Raw genomic sequence first — 21,676 nt, 5'->3', positions numbered from 1 at the left:
ACAGCCTGCAGGAGCTGCATCTGGACCTTTTTCTAAGTCAGATTCCTGATGTTTCATGGCTGATAATCCAGGGCTTTCCTGCTCTCTTCACAGTCCTGTTCAGCTCGTTTCTCTTTGATAAATTCAGGCGTGCACGCCAAGTGGAAATATTAAAACATTTCCAAAACTTTGAGAACTTTAATACTTAAAACACTTGATAAGTTCCACAGTTTTGCCACATTGTTGGTGATGAAAGAGGATTCATCCACATTTAGTTTCACCCACATTAATTGGCCTAATTTGACTGAAAAGGCCCATTAAAGCCATTCCATCTGTGTAAATTAAAAATAAAACGCAGCCCTGTGTGGCTCCTGTGTTTCAGATGAGCTCTTAACTCTGACTCTTTAAAAGCAAACTGTAATGAGTCCATTTAAGGTGTCTTTTCACAGTTTTTTAGGTCGTAAGACTGGCTTTTTGGGTTTTAGTCTAATTCCTGATGCCTAAATGCTAATTAAAGATTAGGTCTTAAATAAGAAAAATTTAAGGCTACACATTAAAGCAAGGAGTCAAAGTTAAAACTAATGGGTTAAAAAGACAAATAAAGGTCTATTAAAACAAGCCGCTCCTGTTTAAATATAAAATATACGCTCAACTCTCAGTTTCTAATCTGTTTCTAAAAAGGTTTGAGGTGAGAAATGAGCTATGTAGCTGCTCAATTTTAATTTTCATTACACGATAAGTTTGTTTAAAATGTTGGTCAGGTGCTCCACTTCACTTCCTGTTTCACCTGAAAGCTTCTCCACCCGTAGGCTGCTGTGCACTAACACAGTAATTATGATAAATCTTCTTCTTCTTCTACTGTTTTTCTGTTTTCAGGCAGCGAAACGCGTCCACAGCAGTAGCTCAATGAAAAATGTACATTTTGTTCATTTATTCATTTCAAATCAAAGGTTTTCCGTATAAAACAGCTGTGTTTATGTAGTTTTTTAAAGGTTTTTAGGTTGGTGCCATGTGGACTGAGTCTGCTTCAGCTTCATTTAATGTCGAGCTCGGGGCTGTTTCTTCTCTGGATGGACACAGTTCTGTGGTATCATGTCTGGGGCTGACGTCCTGCTGCGTACCGGACAGATTTTATTCATCCGTCCATGTTTTTTCTCCCAAGTTGAACCACTTTCAGTTGTGTTGCAGTAACAGCGTCTCGTTTTCCTTCCTCAGTTCCCCGAATGTGGGTTTTTTGGGATGTATGACAAGATCCTGCTCTTCCGCCACGACCTGAGCTCGGACAACATCCTGCAGCGTCTGACCTCAGCAGAGGAAATCCATGAGGGGGACCTGGTTGAGGTGGTTTTGTCCGGTAAGAAACTCATTTTTTGTTCTTTTTAACTTCTCTCCAGACGTTTAACTCTTAACTCTCTTTCTTTATACTGTGATCTCAGTATTTCTCAGGAAAAAAAAAACAAAAAACACTTAAATTAATGTGGAATTAATCTCATCCTCTATTGCAGTGTAATGACATGTTTTTTAACCTTTATTTGATAAAGATTATTGAGAAAACAGGTGTTTCCAGCATTTAACATGGCAAAACTGCATAAAATTAAAAGGCCATCATAATAAAATCTATTGTTATGATAAAAATGAACTGAATTCCTTTTTCAGTACATTGACATGAACTCTAAAATATTAAATTTCCCTCTTTTTGTTCTTGACATTTTCAGGTGCAGTCGGTCTTATAATGAAATCATGAAAATGTCATTTCAGTTGACATGAAACCAACAGAAGTACAACCCTGGTGCTTCCAGAATTAGCTTAAATCGCTGACCCACCTGCCAGATTTAGCTGCTGTGGGTCTAAATTGATTGAATTCCAGCCACTTTTTGAAAGACATTACCCTGAGAGCTCTGTATGAAAAGGGATAAAAGAGAAGTAAATATCGCCTTTAAAAGGGGAAAAACTCTTTCTGGTGTTTGTGTTTTCCCACTAAATGCCTCCATTGTTTGTATTTTCCTGGTTTTCTTTCAGAACAACATTGATTTGAGCACTTAAAGCTGAAAAGGTCTGTTGCTGAGGTTGAAATGCTTGTGTTGAAGAACCCTGAACCAGTTCTGGGCTTATTGCGAATCAGTGATTCGACACCTGAGAGCAGCTGGATTCACTTTGATTAAACTTGTTTGTTGTGCCTCGGCTTCCTCTCGTCTCGGTGAATCTCACCTCTGAGACTGAGCTCCAGGGTCGGCCCGGGTCACGCTGACTCCGCCGCCGCGGCGCTCCGGGTCACCCCCTTCGCTCTGGACCACAAGGATTGTCGTTTCCTGCGTCGTGTCAACAGGTTGGGCTGTAAAAACTCAACTGACACCTTATCCACCGACGCCCAGATGCAGAGCAGCTTTAAATTGCACGAAGGGATGAAAACAGACGCAGCCCGAACCGCACCGCAGGGTGCAAACCAACGACCGCTTCCTCCTCAGACTCCTGCTGCAAAACCCTGCAGAGCTCAGCCGGCGTGTTTCCTTATTACTGTTACTGTACAGGCTGCCTCTCCTGCCGCTTGATAAGAAATGCAAGATATTTCCTGACCAAGCGAGCTTTAGTGTGTTTTTCTTTCACTGAACGGCACCTTTCATTCATTTAAATCCGCTCAAAATGGTTCAAATCATCGTGCCGAATGTAGTTATTCATATCAAATGCAGTTTAGATGCATTAAAAATGCTGTAAAAGAGCCTAAAATACATGTAAATGTGTCAGGATTACTGCTGTAAAGAGAAGCTTCTGATTTGTTTAATTAAATTCCTGCTGAGTCAGAAGATAAACTCATCCCGTCAGTATTTGCTATCATTGGCTGGTTTACTCACTTAAATGCATCATTATATCCATTTAACTACCTTTAACCGGTTCATACGATCAAAGGACGGCGGGTTTGAAATATTTAATGATATTTAAATGTAAAATCTTCTTTACATTTGTATTTAAGACAAAATAATTCCTCACAATCTTAAATAAAAGCACTGAAGCACATGTGTGTGGCTTGAATAAAAGCTGCCATTCCCTCTAACACACCGTGCTGTCCTGCTTCTATGAAATGATCCGTTTTACAGCTCTGAATCTCTTCCATCTGCTCAGTATGTCACAGGTTTACGGCTTCTACTCCCTTATCTTGTTTGTTCATGAGATAAGAGTGTATTTATGTTTCCAATCATGCACAAACCATCTAATATACTTTACAATGAAAAACTAAAGACTACTGACCCTGTTTTTTTTGTTTTTACAAGAGCAACAATGCAGTTTAGATTAGTTTTATTTTAATAGAAAAGCTGTTGAGTTTTCTGCTTTATAAGCACGTTTGTTGGTGAAATAAAATCCATTTCACAGTCTTGGCAGCCCGAGGCCGACAGGTTTAGACCAACACTGTCTTCCCTGGAGGCTGCTTTTCATACGGGCTGCATAGCTAATGTCCGTGTGAAAAGGCCTGAAAGGTTCTGAATTTGAGTCGATTCCTCTCGACTGAACTGGTGTAACGGAGCCGGCTGAACGCAACCGAAACCCTTTGAGCTGTGAATTTCGGACCCATTTCCAGGTTTAGGACAGGACTTGTGACGGCTCGCTTCTGTGTTTCAGCTCTCGCCACCCAGGAGGACTTCCAGATCCGGCCTCACACGCTGTATGTCCACTCCTACAAGGCGCCGGCCTTCTGCGACGACTGCGGAGAGATGCTGTGGGGGCTCGTCAGGCAGGGCCTCAAATGTGAAGGTAAGGCTGCGCCATCTTAGCCCATTAAAGTGGGAACAGAATGTGATAACTGGGGCACAGTGGGGCACGGTTTGTTTCTGTTTCTGTATTTATCAGACGCTTTTATCCAAAGCGACTTACAAATGAAGATATAACAGCTTTATAAAAAGCTAACAATAAGCTAACAATAAGCTGCATAGAAGGAACCCAGGAGTCCGACTCTGCCAGAGGGGACAGAGTAGAGATAGGGTGCAGGCATAGAAGGAAGTGCAGAAAGACTTTATTATTCACGTTTTAGCAGTTATTTGGTTAATTTAAGTGCAGATGTTGTCACAAACGCGCATCATCAACCACATCATTATGAAATGTTAGTTGACAAATCCATTTTTAGACAAAATGTGACCTTTTCTTGTAGAATTTTGGCTAATTTTCGGGTCCTACTTGCACCGAGGATTTTCTTTTGGGTGCCAGGATTCTCAATATTGACCTTAAAGTCAGAGTAAAACTGAAATAACTGCAGAACAATGTGTTATGAACTATTCGGTCAAGCATAGAGTTTATATTTATGTATTATCAGACGCTTTTATCCAAAGCGACTTACAAATGAAGATATAACAGCTTTATAAAAAGCTAACAATAAGCTACATAGAAGGAACCCAGGAGTCCGACTCTGTCAGAGGGGACAGAGCAGAGATAGGGTGCAGGCATAGAAGGAAGTGCAGAAAGATAAAGAGCAGAGATAGAGGGGGGAGGGAAGTACAAGGTAAGTGCTGGGATAGGAGATGCTCTCTGAAGAGCTGGGTTTTCAGGAGCTTCTTGAAGATAGACAGGGACGCCCCTGTTCTGGTAGCGCTCGGTAGGTCATTCCACCATCGTGGGACGACACATGAACAGAGTTTGGATTGTCTTAGGCGTGGTGTAGGAGCTGCTAGACGACAATCCTGGGACCAACGGAGGGACCCAGTTGGGACAGAAGCCTTTGCAAGAGCATTCAAGTAGATGGAGCCGTTCCATTAAGCTCTTTGTAGCTAACATCAGGGACTTGGATCTGATGCTAAGGGCAGCCAGAGGAGCTCAATGAACAGAGGGGGGGCGTGTTCTTTTAGGCTGACACAAAGCAGCAGCATCTGTCAGTGTTTGTCCTCTTTCTCTAGCTTTGTTTTCATTAACCGGCATCATGCTTCTTGAGTTTGTTTCGCTTAGTTTCCCACATCAGCGTCACACAGTTTCATCACCTGCCGTCGAGAGAAAGTTTCAGACAATGACTTCATCGTCAGAAATGGATTGTCAGGATATCTGGGCATTAAAAGCAGCTTCCTGTTAATCAAACTTTATGACAGGAAGTGATGTGTGCTGCCAGCGTTTTTTCAGATTTGAATGTGTAAACAGGAGCGATGGGAAGCTGAAAATTGATCCTCAGAACATATGAACCTTGTTCTGACCTCCGGGAGCTTTGATCCAGCATGATTTCATGTGTTCATCTTCACCGAGACTTGCTTTCGATGAGGCTGTGAGAGGCGGCGTCTCGGGTTTCTGCCACATCCACGCTGAGCGAGCCGTCGCCCGGGAACACGTCCAACACACACTGGCAGATTCTCACTCACTGGTTTTCAGGCCTGAATCAAAGCAGCCACTGAGCAGCAGGATGTCTTCGCTGACTCTGGGACTTCCTGCAGCTGTTTTTTTCCCAAAGAATCTCGTCTTTAATGTTGTGATCTCAGCGCTTTGAGGTCGCCTCGGAGCGAATGGTAACTGTAGCCGTGCCAAGCGGGGTGAAGAGTGACGCTTCAGAGCATCAGAGCGGCAGTCGGCACAGAAGAAGCTGATATAACGTGTTTGAGAAGTGAAAAGCTGGTCCAGGTTCTGGTATTTATCCTCATAAATGGGAGGGGACTTTATGTGGGACCAACAAAGCTCCAAAGGTTGGTCCATGTTGCCTTTCAGGAGACCACAGCTGTCAATCCCTGCATGTTTCCAGGGTCCCGGAGAAATCCTGGCAGCTGTCAACAAACCTTTTTACCCACAGTGAAGATTACAAAGAGTTCCTGGAGGCCCGCAGCCTTTTGTCAGTAAAACAGGAAACTTTGATCTTTGATCATCAGAACTTCATCTGGTGAATTTGTGCTGAAAATCTGAACTTTTCAGTCTTTATCTTTTAAATTTTGCATCAGATATTTGGCCCTGACCCTTCCCAGAGTGCCTCTGCAGAGTGTATAAATCGGATGGATGATGGATGCCGAGTCATCATAGCTATCGATGTTTTTCTGACTAAAACCAGACGAAAGCTACAGCAAAGACTCAACTAATAAAAGATGAGACGAAACTGTTTGCCAGAGATCAGATCGAATGATTGTGGGACGAGTTGGGATGGGATCCAATCAGAATTAACCTCACTGAGCAGTTAAGACGACAGGTTTTGGTTTCGGTATTTGAGAGTTACTGATTCAGAGAGAGCTTCTTCTTCTTCTTACATCCTTTTTAAATGAATCTGTCACTTCAGAATAAATCGGAACAAACTGAGCGTGTGATGGTGGGACTGAATGAAGTAAACTAACCAAGTCTCTTCTCTTCTCTGCAGGATGTGGACTGAACTACCACAAACGCTGTGCGTTCAAGATCCCCAACAACTGCAGCGGCGTGAGGAAGAGGCGGCTGTCCAACGTGTCCCTGCCGGGCGCCGTCATGTCTGTGGCCCGCCCGCCGTCCACCGAGATCCTCCCGATGCCGCCGGAGGAGGTGGGTTTACCACCTGAACCCTGCTCTGAACGAGAGGCAACATTCAAATAAAGACGGCACGCAAACACTCGCCATGTTGGCAGATCCATAGTATGTTGTGCAACCAACGGGCCGGTGGCGTCGTTCTCCCTCACATTCATTTCTTTGTTGCTCTCTCTGATGGCTGGAGGCAAACCAGTTGATTTTCCATCCCTTTCAGAGCAGCAGACAAAGAGTCACAGTCAGGCTCTGTTAACTGGAACAAACGCACTTTTACCAGCTGCATCACACACACACACACACACACACACACTCTGTGTGCATGTGCAGATAAAGACAACACGGGGAAATCACATCTCGCTACACTTGAAACAAGATCCAACTCAGGGTAAAAGATGGAGCTTCCAAAAAGTTGGACAGGCCTCCAAACGGACCTGCCCTGAACCCAATGTGTGTCCCAAAGCAGAGAGCCCCGATCTGAGGGGACCCGACCTGATTTAAACTGACCTGAACACACCCGGGCTGCAATTATTTGGATCAATTAACAAGCAGCCACAGCCGCACTGTGCAGTGCTGTAAGCTTCATGTTTGGCACACATCAGTCTGGACTAAACTCCAGGGAAAGTAACTGAGTTAATATCTCAAACGGGCCGTTAAAGCAACACATCTCTAATACTGCGATGAGACGTGAAGTTCACACAAACATGACGAATCAGCGATGCGAGAAGGTGGATTATCAAACCGCTCTGTTCTTGTTCAGGCCCATTGTGTCACATGCTTCCTCCTCCTGCCAGGACCGAGGCCTCTGAGCCCCGCCATGCACAAGGACGCTCATTGTTCTTGTGGATGGAAAAGGCTCGATCTGTGCTCAGCTTTCACAACAGTAACAAATCTCTAAGTCTGGTGTCTCAGCTGGACCTCCTGAACCCTGATTGTTCATTTCAGTTCCTCTTAATCAGAAGTAAAAATGGAAAAAACAGAGAATTGCAAAAGTTTCCTGGTGGTTTTTTCCATCCAAATTGGAAAATATGAGCACCTGGAGAAATGAAAAGCTGACAAATAGTTTTGATGTCTTCGCCATTGGCTCCCAGCTTTAGAAAATTAAATAAATATATGTATATGGTCCTGTGACTGTCACCCCCCCGGCATGCTGCTGTAGATCTGCGCTTCACCTGAACTCCCACAAAGGGTCAATGTGGCACCTTCTTCCAGGGCTGTGCTGACAGGGTTGCATTTATTGGTCAGAAAGTCACGGTTAACCCTCCGATTCGCTGCTTTGTCACTCTCTCCTGATTCTGAAGTATGTTCTTGTAATTTAAAAAGAAATAAGCTGCCTGGAGTTGGTCTCTTTTTAAACTTTAAAGGAACATTTCGGTCACTCCTTCCCTTCACTCCATTAGATCAGGGTTGGCTTGTTAAGAATTATCACACTTATTCATCTTTAGATATAAAAACTCATCATTTTCTTTCTCTTTCACGTTCCTTCTTCCCCTCATGGTTCTTGGTTTCTACCCTCCACCAACAGCGCCCCCTCCTGGGTGCCGGGAAGCGTAACTCCCTGCTGAGCGGGCGTCCCATCTGGATGGAAAAGATGGTCCTGGGTCGTGTCAAGGTCCCTCACACCTTCTCCGTCCACACCTACACCCGCCCCACAATCTGCCAGTACTGCAAGCGCCTGCTGAAGGGCCTCTTCCGGCAGGGGCTGCAGTGCAAAGGTAACACGCAGAAAACGTCAGAATTACTACCTGAAAATGCAGGAAACACAACTGCACGAGCCAGAGGAGACACTTTAAGTTTCCTGTTTTCACCGAAAAGCTCCAAAGATACTCGGCCTGCTTTAAAATGCATTAAATCATCGCTTTGATGAGCTTCTTTTCAGGCTTTTTTTCTGGGAAAATGACTTTGGCAATTGATAAGCAATAAATAATCAATGTGTTTAAGGTATATTTGAAGTTTTTGTGCGTCACAATGAAGGAAAAAGCATTTATTGATATGTAAAAAGGTTAAGAAAACAGCCTAAAGTCATGATGTCCTTTTTTTCTGCTTCAGATTGTAAATTTAACTGCCATAAGAGATGTGCAGCCAAAGTACCTCGAGACTGTCTCGGTGAGGTGGACTTTAACGGCGGTGAGTCGGCGTCTCTTTTACTGCTTTCATCGTTTGAAATGACAAATATTAACGACTCTGCTGTTAAAGCAGCAGCAGGCAGAAGCAGAGGAAAGAGCTCAGATACGTCAGAAAGTGGAAAAGTTGTTTTAGAGGTCATGTTTTGACCTCCTAGGAGCACCTCTTCTTCTCTCAACGCCAACAACCTGCGGCTCCTAGAGGAAATGAAGCTCCATGAAACCTTTTCTCTCGTTCTTGCAGAGCCGCTCAGTCCCAGTCTGGACTCGGAGGCCACGATGGAGATGGACAACTGTGACCTCAACAGCGACGGAGGTCACAGCATGGATGACCAGGACGAGCCGTCAACGCCCGAAGACAAGCTCTTCTTCATCGAAGGTTCCTGCGCAGACGGCGAGAAAGACGACGAGACGGTCAGAGCGATCAGGTGAAGCTCCCCTATGAGAAACAAATCCTGGCTCTGACATCTTTCATCATTATGTTGTGGAGTTTCCTGCCGTTTTGAGCTCTTAGCTCAATCTGCACGTACTTATCTGCTCTCACGCAGCCCGTCAACCAGCAGCAACATCCCTCTGATGCGCTTGGTCCAGTCCATCAAACACACCAAGAGGAAAAGCTCCACGGTGGTCAAAGAGGGCTGGATGGTGCACTACACCAGCCGGGACAACCTGGTGAGAGCAGACGCAAAAAAAATGCCCAAAACATATGCAACAGTAAGATGGATTCGAGCTCAAAGAACACATTCCCTTAAACTTAAAGTCTTTGCAAGGAAACAAATCACTAAGGGAGCGTTTACATCTGTTCATGAATGAAGATGGGAGTAAATCAAGCTCCTGAAGACAGTTTTTTAAAGATAAATGATGGAGGAACATACATACCCACGGCTTTATAAACCTAAACCTAAACATATGCAACAGTAAGATGGATTCGAGCTCAAAGAGCACATTCCCTTAAACTTAAAGTCTTTACATGGAAACAAATCACTAAGGGAGCGTTTACATCTGTTCATGAATGAAGATGGGAGTAAAACAAGCTCCTGAAGACAGTTTTTTTAAAGATAAATGATGGAGGAACATACATACCCACGGCTTTATAAACCTAAACCTAAACATATGCAACAGTAAGATGGATTCGAGCTCAAAGAGCACATTCCCTTAAACTTAAAGTCTTTACATGGAAACAAATCATTTAGGGAGCGTTTACATCTGTTCATGAATGAAGATGGGAGTAAATCAAGCTCCTGAAGACAGTTTTTTAAAGATAAATGACGGAGGAACATACATACCCACGGCTTTATAAACCTAAACCTAAACATATGCAACAGTAAGATGGATTCGAGCTCAAAGAGCACATTCCCTTAAACTTAAAGTCTTTACATGGAAACAAATCATTTAGGGAGCGTTTACATCTGTTCATGAATGAAGATGGGAGTAAATCAAGCTCCTGAAGACAGTTTTTTAAAGATAAATGACGGAGGAACATACATACCCACGGCTTTATAAACCTAAACCTAAACATATGCAACAGTAAGATGGATTCGAGCTCAAAGAGCACATTCCCTTAAACTTAAAGTCTTTACATGGAAACAAATCATTTAGGGAGCGTTTACATCTGTTCATGAATGAAGATGGGAGTAAATCAAGCTCCTGAAGACAGTTTTTTAAAGATAAATGATGGAGGAACATACATACCCACGGCTTTATAAACCTAAACCTAAACATATGCAACAGTAAGATGGATTCGAGCTCAAAGAGCACATTCCCTTAAACTTAAAGTCTTTGCATGGAAACAAATCATTTAGGGAGCGTTTACATCTGTTCATGAATGAAGATGGGAGTAAATCAAGCTCCTGAAGACAGTTTTTTAAAGATAAATGACGGAGGAACATACATACCCACGGCTTTATAAACCTAAACCTAAACATATGCAACAGTAAGATGGATTCGAGCTCAAAGAGCACATTCCCTTAAACTTAAAGTCTTTACATGGAAACAGATCACTAAGGGAGCGTTTACATCTGTTCATGAATGAAGATGGGAGTAAATCAAGCTCCTGAAGACAGTTTTTTAAAGATAAATGATGGAGGAACATACATACCCACGGCTTTATAAACCTAAACATATGCAACAGTAAGATGGATTCGAGCTCAAAGAGCACATTCCCTTAAACTTAAAGTCTTTACATGGAAACAAATCATTTAGGGAGCGTTTACATCTGTTCATGAATGAAGATGGGAGTAAATCAAGCTCCTGAAGACAGTTTTTTAAAGATAAATGATGGAGAAACATACATACCCACGGCTTTATAAACCTAAACCTAAACATATGCAACAGTAAGATGGATTCGAGCTCAAAGAACACATTCCCTTAAACTTAAAGTCTTTGCATGGAAACAAATCATTTAGGGAGCGTTTACATCTGTTCATGAATGAAGATGGGAGTAAATCAAGCTCCTGAAGACAGTTTTTTAAAGATAAATGATGGAGGAACATACATACCTACGGCTTTATAAACCTAAACCTAAACATATGCAACAGTAAGATGGATTCGAGCTCAAAGAGCACATTCCCTTAAACTTAAAGTCTTTGCATGGAAACAAATCACTAAGGGAGCGTTTACATCTGTTCATGAATGAAGATGGGAGTAAATCAAGCTCCTGAAGACAGTTTTTTAAAGATAAATGATGGAGAAACATACATACCCACGGCTTTATAAACCTAAACCTAAACATATGCAACACTCAGATGGATTCGACCTCAAAGAGCACATTCCCTTAAACTTAAAGTCTTTACATGGAAACAAATCATTTAGGGAGCGTTTACATCTGTTCATGAATGAAGATGGGAGTAAATCAAGCTCCTGAAGACAGTTTTTTAAAGATAAATGATGGAGAAACATACATACCCACGGCTTTATAAACCTAAACCTAAACATATGCAACAGTAAGATGGATTTGAGCTCAAAGAGCACATTCCCTTAAACTTAAAGTCTTTGCATGGAAACAAATCATTTAGGGAGCGTTTACATCTGTTCATGAATGAAGATGGGAGTAAATCAAGCTCCTGAAGACAGTTTTTTAAAGATAAATGATGGAGAAACATACATACCCACGGCTTTATAAACCTAAACCTAAACATATGCAACACTCAGATGGATTCGACCTCAAAGAACACATTCCCTTAAACTTAAAGTCTTTACATGGAAACAAATCATTTAGGGAGCGTTTACATCTGTTCATGAATGAAGATGGGAGTAAATCAAGCTCCCGAAGACAGTTTTTTAAAGATAAATGATGGAGAAACATACATACCCACGGCTTTATAAACCTAAACCTAAACATATGCAACAGTAAGATGGATTCGAGCTCAAAGAGCACATTCCCTTAAACTTAAAGTCTTTACATGGAAACAAATCATTTAGGGAGCGTTTACATCTGTTCATGAATGAAGATGGGAGTAAATCAAGCTCCTGAAGACAGTTTTTTAAAGATAAATGATGGAGGAACATACATACCCACGGCTTTATAAACCTAAACCTAAACATATGCAACAGTAAGATGGATTCGAGCTCAAAGAGCACATTCCCTTAAACTTAAAGTCTTTACATGGAAACAAATCATTTAGGGAGCGTTTACATCTGTTCATGAATGAAGATGGGAGTAAATCAAGCTCCTGAAGACAGTTTTTTAAAGATAAATGACAGAGAAACATACATACCCACGGCTTTATAAACCTAAACCTAAACATATGCAACAGTAAGATGGATTCGAGCTCAAAGAGCACATTCCCTTAAACTTAAAGTCTTTACATGGAAACAAATCATTTAGGGAGCGTTTACATCTGTTCATGAATGAAGATGGGAGTAAATCAAGCTCCTGAAGACAGTTTTTTAAAGATAAATGATGGAGGAACATACATACCCACGGCTTTATAAACCTAAACATATGCAACAGTAAGATGGATTCGAGCTCAAAGAGCACATTCCCTTAAACCTAAAGTCTTTGCATGGAAACAAATCATTTAGGGAGCGTTTACATCTGTTCATGAATGAAGATGGGAGTAAATCAAGCTCCTGAAGACAGTTTTTTAAAGATAAATGACGGAGGAACATACATACCCACGGCTTTATAAACCTAAACCTAAACATATGCAACAGTAAGATGGATTCGAGCTCAAAGAGCACATTCCCTTAAACTTAAAGTCTTTGCATGGAAACAAATCATTTAGGGAGCGTTTACATCTGTTCATGAATGAAGATGGGAGTAAATCAAGCTCCTGAAGACAGTTTTTTAAAGATAAATGACAGAGAAACATACATACCCACGGCTTTATAAACCTAAACCTAAACATATGTCAGGTTTTATTTGTCTCTCATCTCCACATCAGAGATGTTGTTGATCGATTAAAGTCACACAAACCATGGCAAGCTCTAAAATATACTGCAGGGATGATGGAGGCAAAGGAAACTCCATGAACCCCCCAGATGCAGCACATTATGGACCATAAACGGGTGATAAACTGCATTATCTGAACTGAGACGATGCATCTCTGGTGAAACACGCTTTGTTGTTGTCTTTCCAGAGGAAGAGACATTACTGGAGGCTGGACAGCAAGACTCTGACTCTGTTTCAGAATGAAAGTGGAGCCAAGTATTACAAGGTAGGATCTGGTTTCAGATGCTCGGCCAAACAAAGCGGCGACTTGAGGAGAAGATGAGGGGGTCAGGTTCAAATACTAACAGAGCAGGCAGCTTAGAACCAGAATATTTACCGTGTTTGGGCATTTCAAGCCAAACCTGACCCATTCTGGGCTACTTCCAACCTGTTGGCTGTAATGTTCCGCTTTCTTTAGACACTTTTCGATGCTGCCGTGTAACCAGGCTCATATATTCTGCTTTTTTTTACGATCTGATCGCAGAGCGACGCATACCGATTACAATAAACTCAGAGCATTTCAGAGCCTATAAATCCCGAAGCTGTTGTAAAAGAGCGACAGTGTTTCCTCTTTCTCGTTCATTGGCTCCAACTGAACGTCTGTGTATGAAAAGCTTCCATTCGACTTCCCGAAACAGCTGGATGTTGTAGTTTTTATTGGATATTGGATGAAACGGTGCATTTGTTAGGGACTATTTTCAGTGGCGGATTAATTCACATTTAATCTGACTGTCGGCAGGACTGAATCAGAACTTCATAGTGTGGCACACTGCACTACTTACAGCTTTTAACAGTGTTCAATATTAACAGCTTTTTGTTTTTAATGGGATTTGTTAATAAATCAGACTTTTCTCACACTTTCCTGCTGATTTTAACTTTCCAACAATGGCCAGACGTTTCCTCCACGTCTGATCAGTGCGCTCAGGTCTGTGCAGCTGTAGCTCCATCACTTCCCTCTTTCATTCTCCACCTCCTTTCATCTCGTGTCTGATGGCGACCTGTTGACCTTTAGCACAAAGCGCAGCAGAAGCCTTCCTTTGAAGAGCAGACTGAGCAGGGTGAGGAAGGGGAGACTTGTGGTGCTTTTAGGGGACACCGGGTTGCTTCCCTGCCGTCTCCCTGGCTCGTCGCCACGCTGCCAAGTGCCCGACTCCTCTGAGGCATATCCTGCCTTTTAATCAGAGGATGAGGAGGTGCCAATGGGAGGGAGTGGCTGAGGGGGAGGAGGTGGTTTTGGCATAACACGAAACGTTCAGATGACTCAAAGGGGCACGGAGACACCACCGAGCCAATCGCTCTACTTTATGTGTTTGATCTGGCAGGGTGAAGTGTTTCTTTTGGGAGGGGGTGCAGTTGGTCAGAGAGGGAAGGAAGAGAAATTTTAAACACTGAAATTCAAAGAGCGGCTCAGTCCAGCAAAGAGTGGAGACGAGTTAGGATGGAGGGATGAAACTGGCACTTTTTAAGACCTCTGATGCTTCTAAAGCAGGCAGAGTTTTGGGTTTCTGAGCGAAAAGTTGTTTTTCTGCGGCAGGGGATCCCCCTTTCTGAGATCCTGCAGGTGGAACCAGCTCAGGACTTCGGCAGTCTGCCTCAGGGCAGCAACCCGCACTGCTTCGAAGTCATCACAGCCAGCATGGTGTACTACGTGGGGGAGGACAATGGCGGCCTGCACCACAACCCGGTTTTGGCGGCATCTGGCGTAGGACGAGATGTGGGCCATAGCTGGGAGAAAGCCATCAGGCAGGCGCTGATGCCCGTGACGCCCAAGGCCAGCGTCGGCACCGGACCGGGCCAGAGCAAGGACCACAGTGAGTAGCAGCTGCAGATGCACGCTTCCTCAAAACCTCATGTATCTCGAAGATTTTTGTACTGGAAAATGTGCTTTTTTACCACTGGGTGTAGAAAACGAGAGGAACTGCAGTTGTTTTCGCCACCAGATTGAAAAGAGCACATGGAAACCAACATTCAGACTAAAGTTTTCCTCCTGAATGCACATCATGAACCAGAATCCAACAGCTCTTTTTCCTTTTTTTACATCCAACACAAAAACTCAATCATCTGCGTGTCCCTGCATAACACATACCATCACTAATCAATATGTAGCTGCAGGATTTTGGTTAATACGCACCTTAAATTATGCCCTAATCTCTGGTCAGTTCCTCTCCAAGTTTGTGCTGGAAAATATGTAGAAAGAGTTGATCCTGCACAGCAATACTGAGATGGATGAAAGCTTCCCAAAGGAAGCTCTGAGGTGACAGAGGTCGAAACAGCACAGATACTTTTTAGAAAAACCTTCTGGGGTCCAGGGTATCGTTCTTGGCTACCTTTGATTGGACCTGGCCTTGTTTGGTGGATCTTTTTTCAGCACAACCTCACATCATGTGTCATTTTGACACCGAAATAAACACAATTGGACCTAAAATCACCCAAAAAACATCAAATCTGAAGTGGAAAAAGTTACTTTTTTTTACTGTGAAAACCACAAACCGTTTTTTATAAAAACTTATGAACAAATGAAGCAAACAACAGCATCTCATGCACAATAAGATGCACATGAGAGGCCTGACACTTCCAGGGTGTCACGTCTCGTGTTGCCTACCAGGAGGCAGCCGCCACGCCCACATCCCTCCTCTCTGCCTCAGCAACCACATGCCGAGCGTTGCCATAGGATCTTTAGGACTGGTTGATGCGGTGTTGTGTCTTTTCCTGCTTGCCTGCACTTTCCACCGTTTCTTCCTGCACCAAACGACAGGATCCAGGCGAACTTGGCCTATAAACACAGTCTGACGTCCGTACTTTGAACATCTTAACTCGGTCGTGTGATTTGGACTCCAGGGGGTTAAACTGACTGGTGCAGGAGAATTTTAACTGTGTGAAAAAGGGGAAAAATCCACAGTGGATGGTCATTTCTACCCAGCCTGCCATCGACCTCATGGTGCTTCAACTTGTGCCTCTCAGTCCGCCGCGCTGAGCCGGTGGATCAGATGTTCGTCCAGGATTTAGGTGCAATCCTGCGAGATTGTGTGTTTTCATTTTGACAATTCACCATAACATGTTCTGTTAATCCGATAAGAAAAGCTGGAGAGAGTTTTTGAGGTTCTGAACCCCAATCTATACACTGACCAACCTCAACAGCTACAGAGGCCTAAATGTGAGGTCAGTTATTGGGACGTATGGAGAAAAAAGGGTGAGAAAAGCCTCTAAAACTGCAGCTACGTGACAAGACATCACACATAATTACATTCGCCACCTCCTGTCACAGCTTAAAAACACCATTTTTAGCCTCAGGACTACTTTTCCCTGAAAAATTCTGCCTTTGTTGTGCAGAAATGATCAAATTTTCTGATAAATCATGACATTAAGTCCCTCAAATGTGAAAAATAACACAATTAATTCAGTAAAAAACCTAAATGAAACACTGTAAATGACAGTAAAGAAAGTAGAGCGCAGATCTTAATGTTTTCTCTTCATACAGTAAGCAGCAGATGTTGTTTGGTCCTGATCACGACCCTCTGACACTGTAATGGAGTCATTTCTGAAATCAGATTAGACCGATATGTTTTTATGCTTCTAATGGACGTGGGGTTTGTTTGTTTTCTGCAAAGAGCTTATGAATATTGTTTTAGGAAACCGCTGTTATACAACACACACAACCGGATGACATTTTAACATGATTGAAGGGATTTCGGAGGATTTTCTGGTTCATCTGCGCTTAAAGTGACTTTGTCTGATAAGTTTAAAGTGTCATCCCACAAATTCGACCTCCACCGCTATCACTGCCATTAAAAAAAAGACCACTTTGGTCTTTTTGTGTTGGAGGAGGCTTTAAATGTTATAATTAGAGTTTAGAGGATGCAGTCGGCTGCTTTTTGAGTAATTAATGCTGAGCTTCGGTGTCCTAAAAATAGATGTTTTGTTCTGCGTTGAAATCACAGCATCACACATCAATAAGTTAATGCACTGATGATGTAACGGCGCTGACAGCAGCCGACCTTTGTGTCTCGTACACATACATTAGTTTGAAAAAGTTACATAAATCTCCCGGCGTGCAGTCGATGTGTTCTGGTGCAGCGTATATCTGACTGATTCTGTCTCTTTGGAGATGTAAACTGCTGTATTTACTGAAACTAAGCAAATATTGTTGCTGCACTGATGCTTTTTTTAATAGTTATTGAACTCGTGACTGTCGGAGAGCCACTTCCAACACAAAATCTGTCATTTTTCACACAAATCACACAAAAGAGCTTTTAATCCGAGGCTGAACGCTCGGCTCCATTAACCACGGACACTCTGGAGGATTTTAACATACATGAACACATGTTTCCTTAAGATTAGACTTTAGATTAGATTAAACTGATGGGAGGCCAGTCTTTAACTGCTCCTGGTCAGAGTGGACAGTTTAAAACACACCGATTTGGCTGCTTATCACACTAAACTCGGGTCAAACCGTGTTAAACTGGCTTTATACTGAGTTTAGGCCAAACTTTGAAGCAGAATCCCCAAATAATCTGTTTGGAGTTAATAGTTTTTTTCATTCTTTTGAGCTTTGTGGTCACAGCTCCACAATCTAACAGATCCGGAGTCCCCACAGGTAAACATCTATCCATAAAGTTACATAAACCTCGAATGATATTTAATGATATTTCCTTAAGATTAGACTTTAGATTAGATTAAACTGATGGGAGGCCAGTCTTTAACTGCTCCTGGTCAGAGGAGACAGTTTAAAACACACCGATTTGGCTGCTTATCACACTAAACTCGGGTCAAACCGTGTTAAACTGGCTTTATACTGAGTTCAGGCCAAACTTTGAAGCAGAATCCCAAAATAATCTGTTTGGAGTTAATTGTTTTTTTCATTCTTTTGAGCTTTGTGGTCACAGCTCCACAGTCTAACAGATCCGGAGTCCCCACAGGTAAACATCTATCCATAAAGTTACATAAACCTCGAATGATATTTAATGATATTTCCTTAAGATTAGACTTTAGATTAAACTGATGGGAGGCCAGTCTTTAACTGTTCCTGGTCAGAGGAGACAGTTTAAAACACACCGATTTGGCTGCTTATCACACTAAACTCGGGTCAAACTGTGTTAAACTGGCTTTATACTGAGTTCAGGCCAAACTTTGAAGCAGAATCCCAAAATAAAAACATTTCGGTCTGTTTGGAGTTAATTGTTTTTTTCACAGCTCCACAATCTAACAGATCCGGAGTCCCCACAGGTAAACATCTATCCATAAAGTTATATAAACCTCGAATGATATTTAATGATATTTCCTTAAGATTAGACTTTAGATTAGATTAAACTGATGGGAGGCCAGTCTTTAACTGCTCCTGGTCAGAGGAAACAGTTTAAAACGCACCGATTTGGCTGCTTATCACACTAAACTCGGGTTAAACTGGCTTTATACTGAGTTTAGGCCAAACTTTGAAGCAGAATCCCAAAATAATCTGTTTGGAGTTAATTGTTTTTTTCATTCTTTTGAGCTTTGTGGTCACAGCTCCACAATCTAACAGATCCGGAGTCCCCACAGGTAAACATCTATCCATAAAGTTATATAAACCTCGAATGATATTTAATGATATTTCCTTAAGATTAGACTTTAGATTAGATTAAACTGATGGGAGGCCAGTCTTTAACTGCTCCTGGTCAGAGGAAACAGTTTAAAACACACCGATTTGGCTGCTTATCACACTAAACTCGGGTCAAACTGTGTTAAACTGGCTTTATACTGAGTTCAGGCCAAACTTTGAAGCAGAATCCCAAAATAAAAACATTTCGGTCTGTTTGGAGTTAATTGTTTTTTTCACAGCTCCACAATCTAACAGATCCGGAGTCCCCACAGGTAAACATCTATCCATAAAGTTACATAAACCTCGAATGATATTTAATGATATTTCCTTAAGATTAGACTTTAGATTAGATTAAACTGATGGGAGGCCAGTCTTTAACTGCTCCTGGTCAGAGGAGACAGTTTAAAACACACCGATTTGGCTGCTTATCACACTAAACTCGGGTTAAACTGGGTTTATAATGAGTTTAGGCCAAACTTTCAAGCAGAATCCCAAAATAATCTGTTTGGAGTTAATTGTTTTTTTCATTCTTTTGAGCTTTGTGGTCACAGCTCCACAACCTAACAGATCCGGAGTCCCCACAGGTAAACATCTATCCATAAAGTTATATAAACCTCGAATGATATTTAATGATATTTCCTTAAGATTAGACTTTAGATTAGATTAAACTGATGGGAGGCCAGTCTTTAACTGCTCCTGGTCAGAGGAAACAGTTTAAAACGCACCGATTTGGCTGCTTATCACACTAAACTCGGGTCAAACTGTGTTAAACTGGCTTTATACTGAGTTCAGGCCAAACTTTGAAGCAGAATCCCAAAATAAAAACATTTCGGTCTGTTTGGAGTTAATTGTTTTTTTCACAGCTCCACAATCTAACAGATCCGGAGTCCCCACAGGTAAACATCTATCCATAAAGTTACATAAACCTCGAATGATATTTCCTTAAGATTAGACTTTAGATTAGATTAAACTGATGGGAGGCCAGTCTTTAACTGTATTTAGACCACATCAGCTCCTGGTCAGAGGAGACAGTTTAAAACACACCGATTTGGCTGCTTATCACACTAAACTCGGGTTAAACTGGGTTTATAATGAGTTTAGGCCAAACTTTGAAGCAGAATCCCAAAATAATCTGTTTGGAGTTAATTGTTTTTTTCATTCTTTTGAGCTTTGTGGTCACAGCTCCACAACCTAACAGATCCGGAGTCCCCACAGGTAAACATCTATCCATAAAGTTACATAAACCTCGAATGATATTTAATGATATTTCCTTAAGATTAGACTTTAGATTAGATTAAACTGATGGGAGGCCAGTCTTTAACTGCTCCTGGTCAGAGGAGACGGTTTAAAACACACCGATTTGGCTGCTTATCACACTAAACTCGGGTCAAACCGTGTTAAACTGGCTTTATACTGAGTTTAGGCCAAACTTTGAAGCAGAATCCCAAAATAAAAACATTTCGGTCTGTTTGGAGTTAATTGTTTTTTTCATTCTTTTGAGCTTTGTGGTCACAGCTCCACAGTCTAACAGATCCGGAGTCCCCACAGGTAAACATCTATCCATAAAGTTACATAAACCTGGAATGATGACATAACCAGTGCCCTAAATATCAACGAGCCGCCTCCATCAGACTGAAGGTATCGATCGCAGAGGGGTGACCCAATCGAATCGCAGCCAGCAATTTGAAATCAATATCGGCTCAACAGCTTTCTCTGCACACAGCGGCCGGCGGGTTGAATGAACACAGCGTGAACAGGGAGTGACAGGAAAGTGGAGCCTTTCACTCCTATGAAATCTGGAAAATGATTTAGTCTGGAAACCTCCTCGGTGCTCTTTGATCATGTGCCGATCAAATCTCCCACGTCTGTGTTCGACAAACAAGGAAACCCAGGAAATGAGGCTTTAATGATGTGCAGGTTGGAAAATAAAAGCCCCACCTCTGTGCTGTGAAGGTGTGGCGATGGGGCAGCTGCCGCTTTATTTACTGACTCACTTTGTTCTGCCTCCACAGAGGAACTCTCCATCAGCATATCAGTGTCCAACTCTCAGATACAGGAAAACGTGGTAGGTCATCACTCACCTAATCTGGGCTTTTACTTTGGAGAGCAGCAGCTGATTCTGCTCCATCTCCTCCTCAGGATATCAGTTCAGTGTACCAGATCTTTGCTGACGAGGTCCTCGGCTCAGGACAGTTTGGGATCGTCTACGGAGGTGAAACATTTCCGCCGTCATCCAGCTTTAATCAGAAACTGATTTATGTGTCAAACTAAATCTGCTCCTCTTCGTGTTCTGCAGGAAAACACAGGAAAACCGGCAGAGACGTGGCCATTAAAATCATCGACAAAATGAGGTTTCCCACGAAGCAGGAGAGCCAGCTGAGGAACGAGGTGGCCATTCTCCAGGTACCATCATTCCTAGTCCTGGCTACCTTCAGATTAGCTCCGAGCTTCCTTTTCACTCTGTGGAAACGCGGCGTTTGGCTGAGATCCGTTCAAACGTCTGAGGTTCAGACTCGTGTCCTTTTAGTGTTTGAACAGGCTCAACTTCCAGCTTTTTCAGCGTCGTACTGGTTCCGAATGGAAGCTTTTTACTGACTGTGGACAGGAGAAACAAACCGGGTCCAAGTTAGCTGGGTCCTCACAACCTAATCTGAAGCAGAAACATCCTTATGGCTCAACTTCTGCAGCAGATAACCTACATGCTTTAGTTCCTGCTGCCGTCTTTCACTCATTTTTCACTGAAACTACAGAATAAAACAAGTTAATCTGAAATAAAAACACTAAAACATGTGCGTACCTTCAGCCTTTTTTAGCTCTGGGTGAAGTTTAAGGTGAGGTTTGATCATTTTGACACTGAAAACATGGAAAAAAACATGGAAAACATGGAAAAAGCAAAAACCCAGCACCTTGTTCCTTATGGCACAACTTCTGCAGCAGATAACCTACATGCTTTAGTTCCTGCTGCCGTCTTTCACTCATTTTTCTCTGAAACTACAGGATAAAACAAGTTAATCTGAAATAAAAACACTAAAACATGTGCGTACCTTCAGCCTTTTTTAGCTCTGGGTGAAGTTTAAGGTGAGGTTTGATCATTTTGACACTGAAAACATGGAAAAAACATGGAAAACA

The 21,676-nt window shown here is 42.3% G+C and overlaps 1 protein-coding gene across 1 annotated transcript in view; it reads left to right on the top strand.

Annotated features, from left to right (window-relative positions):
* Nucleotides 1-21,676, top strand: part of LOC140266632 (serine/threonine-protein kinase D3-like) — a 45,823-nt gene that overhangs the window by 17,873 nt on the left and 6,274 nt on the right. Inside the window, exons 3-14 of the mRNA XM_072361664.1 lie at nucleotides 1,195-1,333; nucleotides 3,592-3,723; nucleotides 6,281-6,438; nucleotides 7,943-8,132; nucleotides 8,467-8,544; nucleotides 8,785-8,968; nucleotides 9,089-9,212; nucleotides 13,121-13,198; nucleotides 14,507-14,783; nucleotides 20,560-20,612; nucleotides 20,687-20,759; nucleotides 20,844-20,950. Of these exons, the coding sequence (XP_072217765.1) occupies nucleotides 1,195-1,333; nucleotides 3,592-3,723; nucleotides 6,281-6,438; nucleotides 7,943-8,132; nucleotides 8,467-8,544; nucleotides 8,785-8,968; nucleotides 9,089-9,212; nucleotides 13,121-13,198; nucleotides 14,507-14,783; nucleotides 20,560-20,612; nucleotides 20,687-20,759; nucleotides 20,844-20,950 (1,593 nt within the window). The remainder of the gene's footprint in view (nucleotides 1-1,194; nucleotides 1,334-3,591; nucleotides 3,724-6,280; nucleotides 6,439-7,942; nucleotides 8,133-8,466; nucleotides 8,545-8,784; nucleotides 8,969-9,088; nucleotides 9,213-13,120; nucleotides 13,199-14,506; nucleotides 14,784-20,559; nucleotides 20,613-20,686; nucleotides 20,760-20,843; nucleotides 20,951-21,676) is intronic.

This window comes from Leuresthes tenuis, unplaced genomic scaffold (assembly GCF_036924035.1).
Source record: "Leuresthes tenuis unplaced genomic scaffold, fLeuTen1.0.hap1 SCAF_13, whole genome shotgun sequence".
NCBI lineage: Eukaryota > Metazoa > Chordata > Actinopteri > Atheriniformes > Atherinopsidae > Leuresthes > Leuresthes tenuis.
This window is presented reverse-complemented; position numbering and strand designations above follow the sequence as displayed.